General features: G+C 41.8%; 1 protein-coding gene across 1 annotated transcript in view; it reads right to left on the bottom strand.

Moving 5' to 3' along the window:
- Positions 1–3,744: 3,744 nt before the first annotated feature.
- The window catches only part of GPLD1 (glycosylphosphatidylinositol specific phospholipase D1), a 45,580-nt gene continuing 41,274 nt past the window's right edge, over positions 3,745–8,050 (bottom strand). The window contains exons 19-25 of the mRNA XM_045005895.1: positions 7,595–7,697; positions 7,405–7,498; positions 6,637–6,813; positions 6,151–6,311; positions 5,800–5,826; positions 5,656–5,706; positions 3,745–4,374 (exon numbers count right to left, since the gene is read on the bottom strand). Coding sequence (XP_044861830.1) covers positions 4,297–4,374; positions 5,656–5,706; positions 5,800–5,826; positions 6,151–6,311; positions 6,637–6,813; positions 7,405–7,498; positions 7,595–7,697 — 691 coding nt within the window. The 3' untranslated portion in view covers positions 3,745–4,296. The remainder of the gene's footprint in view (positions 4,375–5,655; positions 5,707–5,799; positions 5,827–6,150; positions 6,312–6,636; positions 6,814–7,404; positions 7,499–7,594; positions 7,698–8,050) is intronic.

The following is an 8,050-nucleotide window of genomic DNA, read 5'->3' as shown; positions in this document are numbered from 1 at the left end:
ACTTTGTGTATCCTTACACTTCCAAAGCATAGCCTCTTACAGGATAATGCACTGTTCTTTCTCTGTATTCTACTAGATAGTAGGGGATTGGATGGCAGTTGAAATCCCCAGTGGCCAAGTCATTACCATCTACTGGTTGTCAAATGACCTTTAGGAAGTGTTTTGGTCTTGATCCAGCTCCTAGTGGGGAAACTGTTCACAATATGTAACAGTTGAGAACTAATGTTGGCATACCCAGAGAGGGCAAGGAGTGAATGGGTATGGATACTGAGGTTCTGACTCAGGAAATGATCCCTTCAGGCCAGGGTTTTGAAATACATTGACAGGGCTATTGGAAAAACTTGCATTGTTGCTTCCCCAGCTGTATTTTCCTTGCAGCTACAGGGCATTATTTTGACTCCTTTCATCTGTACTTAATTGACTTTTATGTATATTAAAAGCATTTAAAATAAGACCACTAGTTCTTTTACAGGGCTGCATCTATGTCATGGGAGTTACCCAAGTCTAGAAAACCATTGGACGTTTAACACCAGGCTCATTCACACTGCAAAATGTAGGTGTGGTAACAGAATTCTGAGCTCAGAAGTGAGAAACTGAAGCCTGTGGTGGTTGATAAGGTTTTGAGTGAAATTGCCACTGAACCAGACCCATGAACCCCAACTATCAACTGATTAAGAGTTTGCATTAAGTGTAGTTGACAAAGCTGCACTTTGTTTGTAATACCCAGGACTCACAAATAAAATGCCAACCGGTTTTATCCTTCTGTTTGGCAAATTGACCTCTTTGGTTTTGCTGACTTAACAGTAAGAGGAGTCTGTTCAGCTTGGATAAACTTCACTCATTTTCTTTACAACACACTTGACCGAAAAAAGCGTAGTGTTTTCTAGGGCTGAGGGTGAAGAACGTATATAAGGCAATCCCCAGCTTGTCAGTCTGCCTCCTACAATCATTTGGGCTCTCCTCCACCTGACTACTTCTATCAGGCTTGTTGACGACTGGAATGTGCTTTCAAAAGTGGCAAGTGCAGGATGGCTTGGGATCCTAACAGGGAAGGTGTTAAGAGCAAGAGTCAATAAGGAAAAAGGTAAAATAATGACCTATGGGAGGGAAAGTGCACTGCGTTCAGCTCACCCACCCTGATGCCTTCTAGTTCTCCAGCTACTCCTCGATTTCCATCACTTATCCAGAGAGCATTTTAAAGGGTGGGTGTCATTTTCTTTTCCTATTTTATCAAAACAAATTCCAAACAGTTGCTGGTTGAAATGTTCAGCACAACATGCTCTCTTCCTATTTATCTCCACAGAGCCCTTGTTTAAGTACTTTCTCCTCTTCTCCCTCCCACCCCATCTCTTCATTTATGCTGTCCAGCTAGCTGGTTCTTGCTAGCTCTGCTGTTTATTGCTTTATTTAGGCAGGTTAAAACAATTATGCCCAGTATGGATGCCATGGCAAATGATGATGTAGTAAAAACAGAAAAGCATAAATCTAAAATTCACCTTTTAATCTTCTGTTTTAAAGCTAGAATTATCAAGAGCTGGAAGAGTCTTTAAAACTGCCTCCTGAAAACACTGAGAAAGTAGGAAAGATTTTTGCCTTATGTATATTTTCCAAAGAGGACGATGACTGTTTAAAATGCTCCAGTACTTTGCTACTTGCTTGTAACACACACAAAAGTTTATCATAGTGTCATAACTTCTGACCCCTCCCCCACATATACACCCACCAATGGTTGCAGACCTAACCCACAAACAACAAGATCATATGCTGTTGCTTAAGTATGTTGTTTAATTGTATATGGATACACGCTCAGCATTAATGTACCCCTTCAAAACCACACTCCTCATGAGTCAAACACATAATATAATTAACAATAAGAGCAGGATTTTAGCTTACCAGAGTCACCGAGTTCTACATAAAAACATAAGGAACGGTGGAGTCTAACCTTGAGCTCCTTGCCCTTCTCTTCCCCTTGAAGCAGACCTCCTGCTTCCTTAACACACGGGACCCCTGCCTTAACACATACCTCCCCTGAGACTCTCAACAGGCAAGTGCTATCCTTAAGGATGCCCTAGGCCTGCTCTCTACCACCCAGCTGCTGCTAACCCTTTGCAACTGCCACCGTCCATCTATCAGGCATACCTTTATAGCACAACTTCAGCTGTAGTGAAGTCAATGCCAAGTATCAATGTAACATTCTAGGCAGGTAGCATACTGTCCTGGCTCTGTGAATGGGGTACTCCTATCCGAACGGTGTAGAGTAGATGGGACGAAAATGGATGAGTGAACTGTTGTCCGAAGTTGGAGTCTCCTGCTTGTCTCAGGCAGTAGAATACAGGAAGTACAATGGGATTTCTGGTCCCTGGCAGAAGGGGAGGGTGGATGGGAGTAGATTATATTTCGGCCTCAGGATTGGTGGTTTCTGGACTGCAGTTGGAAAATAAGATGCACCGTTGTGGAATAAGGAGCAAAGCTGAGGAACTGTCTTTCCATGGAGGATAAAGCAACAAGACAGCAGATGATCTGGTCCAGCAGCACCACTTAGTGCAATGCCGTTGGCAGACAATCACTGCAGTGCCAATCTATCCAGCCCAGAGAGCGTTACCCTAACACAAGAGGGTTGCACTTGTGGTGTTGAGAGTCCTACGCCAAGTCCTTATCCCTGCTGCTGGCATAGAGCTTGTAGCCAAGGTGCTGCTATGTTGGTCCTTCGATGTGGTTTAGCCCTTTGGGGCAGTAAGCCACCAGTATAAGGCTGCTGGAAGGCAAGGAGCAAAATGTGGGGCAAAGATGAGCTTAGTTACCTATGCACCCCCTTTGTACCTGCTCTGTCTGCAGCGTGCCTGGACCACCACATCTGACTCAAGCTGCTCATGTGTCTAGTTGATAAGCGGGTGAGCTGGAGAGCAGTGGGTGCTGATTGGAGAGCTTGTTGGCTGTATTAGAAATGTCCATGATGTAAGGTAGAGGGCATGCGGGGGGGTGCTGGTGTACAGGAGGAGTTTGGGCAGGCATACAACGGCAGAGTTAAAGGTGTTTGTACACATAAGAACATAAGAATGGCCATACTGGGTCAGACCAAAGGTCCATCTAGCCCAGTATCCTGTCTTCCGACAGTGGCCAATGCCAAGTGCCCCAGAGGGAGTGAACCTAACAGGTAATGATTAAGTGATCTCTCTCCTGCCATCCATCTCTACCCTCTGATAAACAGAGGCTAGAGACACCATTCCTTACCCCATCCTGGCTAATAGCCATTAATTAATTCAACCTCCATGAATTTATCTAGTTCTCTTTTAAACCCTGTTATAGTCCTAGCCTTCACAACCTCCTCAGGCAAGGAGTTCCACAGGTTGACTGTGTGCTGTGTGAAGAACATCCTTTTATTTGTTTTAAACCTGCTGCCCATTAATTTCATTTGGTGGCCCCTAGTTTTTATATTATGGGAACAAGTAAATAACGTTTCCTTATTAATTTTCTCCACACCACTCATGATTTTACATACCTCTGTCATATCCCCCTTTAGTCTCCTCTTCCAAGTTGAAAAGTCCTAGTCTCTTTAATCTCTCCTCATATGGGACCCGTTAAACACCTAATCATTTTAGTTGCCCTTCTCTGAACCTTTTCTAGTGCCAGTATAACTTTTTTGAGATGAGGAGACCACATTTGTATGCAGTATTCAAGATGTGGGCATACAATGGATTTATATAAGGGCAATAAGATATTTTCCATCTTATTCTCTATCCCTTTTTTAATGATTAGTAATATCCTGTTCACTTTTTTGACTGCCGCTGCACACTGCGTGGATGTCTTCAGAGAACTATCCAAGATCTCTTTCCTGATTAGTTTTAGCTAAATTAGCCCCCATCATATTGCACGTATTTAAGTGATTGCATCAACTAGGCATGCTGTGCTTTTCCTTACACAGCCAAATACATCTGCTGGAACCAGCCTCCCTTATAAGTTGAATTGATGCTAGGTTAATGTTGTTTTGGCTCCCGTCATGCTACTTTGTCTGTGGCTGGGTTATCTAGCCTTCTGACTTACATGGATAGAGGTTTTTAATTGGTTTTCAACTCTAAAGCTGTATGGATGGACCATGACAGGTAGTATTTCCCATCTATTTATTTTTCCAATCAACCCCAATTCCCTCTCTGCTGCTTCTGTCCTCTTTTTAGCTACATCCTGTTTGAGCCTCTAGTTTGTTAGCATGGCACGGGGAGGCATGAAAGAGAACACCATAGATCCTGGGAGAATCCACCACTGAAAACAGGCATGTACCCAAACTCAACAAAAGAACATTTAAAGGGTATACATAAAAAGCCTTCCACTAAGTCTAGCTTTCACCGAACTTCTCTCAGCAGCTACTACAACTTCTCTCTGCAAAGATACAAAACAGAGGTTAACAAAATTCAACTGCATCACTGAGGAGACTTTGCCAGCATAGCTATGTCAGGAGCGGCATGGGGAGGGGAACCCTCCCCCCAACCAATATAGCTATGCCCTGCAAAAGCCCTAGCACAGATATAGTTGCACCAACAAAGTCCTTTTGCTGGTATAGTATATTTATTCAGGGAACTAATATAAGCTATACTGGCAAAAACACACTTGCTATAAGATGCATCTCTGCTACAAGGGTTAGCCAGTATGCCTATGGCAGCAAACCCTTTCTAGGGTAGACAAGGCCTGAAAAAGAAAAGGGAAACATTTGCTTGTAGAGCAGCCTTCTCTAATGAAAGCCAGGAATGGTGCTTGTTTCATAAGGTGTTTGTTATATGGAAAATGGCCCTTTCTCTTAGGCTGGAAACAGTTAAGATTCCAGCTGCTTTTTCCTAAAGGCTGTTTGGTGGGTGAGGTCAACCAACATTTGGGTAGGGATCACTGCAGAGATGAGCAATCATCTCCTCAAATGATTACTGACAATGAGGAAAATGGGCAGGACCCCAAAGTCCTAGAGTCCATTTATATTTGCAACCACTGGACCAACCTCAAAGTACAGAGTAATGGCAAATGAAAAAACCAAACATTCGTGTCACACAGATGCAGGCATAGTACTGTAACTAGGGGTACAAGGGTGCTGCAGCACTCCCTGGCTTGAAGTGGTTTCCATCATCCAGAGAGGAGTGGGGCATATGAAGGCCCTCCAAGATTATCAGGCCAACGACTGGGCCTTGCCTTTGGGTAGTGCTACTGGAAACAAGCACTAAAATAGAAGACTGCATATATACTGACCATAGTCATTTGCCCAGTAGCCAATTTTACAGAATGTCATGAGCATCAACATTGCTTATAACGGGCTGTTGGAGTGTAGTCTCATGGTTAAAATACATGATTGAGTCAAGTCTGCAGCCGATTTGCGGACACGTTTTCCAGACTGACTTGGGCAAGTTGCTAAGAGCAAGTTTGGGGTTTTTTTAAGTGGATTCCTTTTCAGGTGCTGAAATTTAGACTGCTGTGTCCTCTTTGCCTCATTTTACCACTCTAAAAATGGGGTTAATATTGGCCCAGAGGGTGACTTAATGGGGAAGCTTGATTAGCTTCTGTAAAGCACTTTGGGATCTTCAGAGGAATGGTACCATGCTAAGTAATATATGCAAATGACACAGACAAGTGTTGGCAAGAAATAAGCTGGCAGACAAGAGTGATGTTCGTTTCTCTCACCTTTCCTGGAGATTTCACAGTGATGATGGAGCTCCCAAACCTTGATCTTTCCTGTAAAATGAGATTGCTCATTATGCTCTGAGAACGTTAATTAAAGAATGTCTTTTTTTTTCCCTCTCAGCCATTGATTTTCCAGTTACTCACTTCAGGAGAAATTAGTACATATTGTGCCTGAAACAAAAGAAAGAAGGGGAGAAGCTGTTAGTAGAACCAACTTCTTAGAGTGTATTTCACTTGCAGACTAAAGGCCTCATGCATTAAAACTGCCTTACTCCCACGTTGCAGAACTCTGTGCAAGGTTGTTCATGAACCCAAAAAAGAGGCCAAATTACCTAGATTTAAGAACCTGAGCAAGTTGCTGTGTGATGAAAGCAACAAGATGGAGTTTTTACTGAAACTTGACTCCGGATACCAGTCTATTGTTTTCTTTTCAGTAGATGTAATTATTTAGTTGTCATTTTGTTGTCTCCTGGTTTTACTGGTAAGTTTTCTTACCGAATCCTCTGGACAAGGAGAAGTCCATGATTTGCAGTTGTCTGTCACATGACCGGAGGTGGTCTGGTTTCCATTGTAGATGTACACACGTCCAGCTTCCCCTCCAAACAGTACAGATGTGATGTCTTCAGTTCTCAGAGGAGATGTCACAATAATTTCATCTGTAAATAATCACAAAAAGAGGATATATGATGTCAAGATGAAATAGTACTAGACCAAAACACAAGACCTGGCATTTACACTGGTCTGTATACAGTAATTCCTATGAACATTAATGACTAACTGTCCATAGAATAAAGATAAAGTTAAGTTTTCTTGACTTATGACTGAATTGTTTGATTTTCTGCTGTAAAGCATCTTGGGATGTTTAAATCCATCTATAAAGTGGGATGTGTTCTGAGTTTATATGACAATGTAAGAGGCAAGTCTACTCTTGCTCAAAGTAAAAATCTCTTCACCCACACCCTCTAAATCCCCTTGTTTTACCTAGTCCATCATTGTCCAGGTCACTTAAGTGTACATCTCCTCCAAAGCGAGAGAACCTCCTGTCCCCACTGAAAGTGCTGAGCAAAGAAGGTTTGGCACCATCTGTCAAGTCATACATCAGAATGGTTCCAGCTTGGTGCAGTACTGAGGATATAAATACAATCCTAGACGTGCTGTCTGAAAGAAGCCAGGGTGACAGAATTAGACCCTCAGATGTGTACACTCACAGGAATAGGCTTAGTACATGTAGTGTACTAACAGCAGGCAATACTGGCATTAACAAATATATGAACAAAATGAAAACATACTGACTTTACAAAAAAACTATCAAATACTTCATTATTTCTACTCCAGTTACAATGTTAGTTCTACTTTGAAAAAAAATCAGTGTTCAAGAACACGTATCAAGTGTGTGCTCCTAAATATAGTGACTCTTGACCATTTAATTATGCTGTCACTGGTGCCAGGGAATTTATGGCCTAATAATGAATCAGTTACATAAATAATGTGTTGAGAATACACTTATCAAAAGTCTGTTCCATACAAAAATCTTGCCCTAAACAAATCTGAGGCTCTAGCAGATGGGGCTGTGCAAAGTATACCGTGCACTTTAGGGTATCCATAGGGAGAGCATCATAGATAGCACTCATAAATTCAATGTGGCTATTAAGTCCATTTTATAGCTTGCTGTAATTAGCTTAGTTTACCATTCACTTGAGACATATATAGTGCATAGCTTAAAATGTTTCAGTTTCCAGAGCAACATACCAGAGGTAGGTGCACCCACTACCAACACTTCTCTTAGAATTCCAGCCACAGACATGAAGCCACTGGCCAGCGATGAACCCAGTTTGCCCCTGTCCTGTTGATTGTTAAACATGTCAGTTGCACAGAATACCATTTTGCTTCACATAGTTTATACCTGTAAATTCCCAGCATACTAAAGAAAAGGTCCTACCATGTCTCCAGTTACGGAAAACCGGCTTAGTGTGCTTGGTGGGTTATATCCATACACCTTTCCAACACTCTGTTTGGTATCCAGTGAGCTGTAGCAACCTAGACTAGAACACACAATATTATTTTCAGTCAAAGTAATAACTTGAAATGTATTTTGTAGATACATACAGCATTGCTTGTATGCAGAATATTGTTTTCTTTTATTATGTGCAAAATGCTGTTCTGGTAATTATTCACATTCTTGTTTCTAATTAGACTTACAGTAGAACCTCAGAGTTATGAACCCCTCAGGAATGGAGGTTGTTCTTGTGACATTGCAATCTATATGACTTTATGAAAATATGCTGATGAATGTGAATATAATGTAACTAAACTATGCTTTATGCAAAAGGTCTCTTGTAAGGTATCATTACAAAGCTTATAATCTACTGTGTGCTATCATTCTATTTGTATGACT

This window comes from Mauremys mutica, chromosome 2 (assembly GCF_020497125.1).
Source record: "Mauremys mutica isolate MM-2020 ecotype Southern chromosome 2, ASM2049712v1, whole genome shotgun sequence".
NCBI classification, from domain to species: Eukaryota; Metazoa; Chordata; order Testudines; family Geoemydidae; genus Mauremys; species Mauremys mutica.
This window is presented reverse-complemented; position numbering and strand designations above follow the sequence as displayed.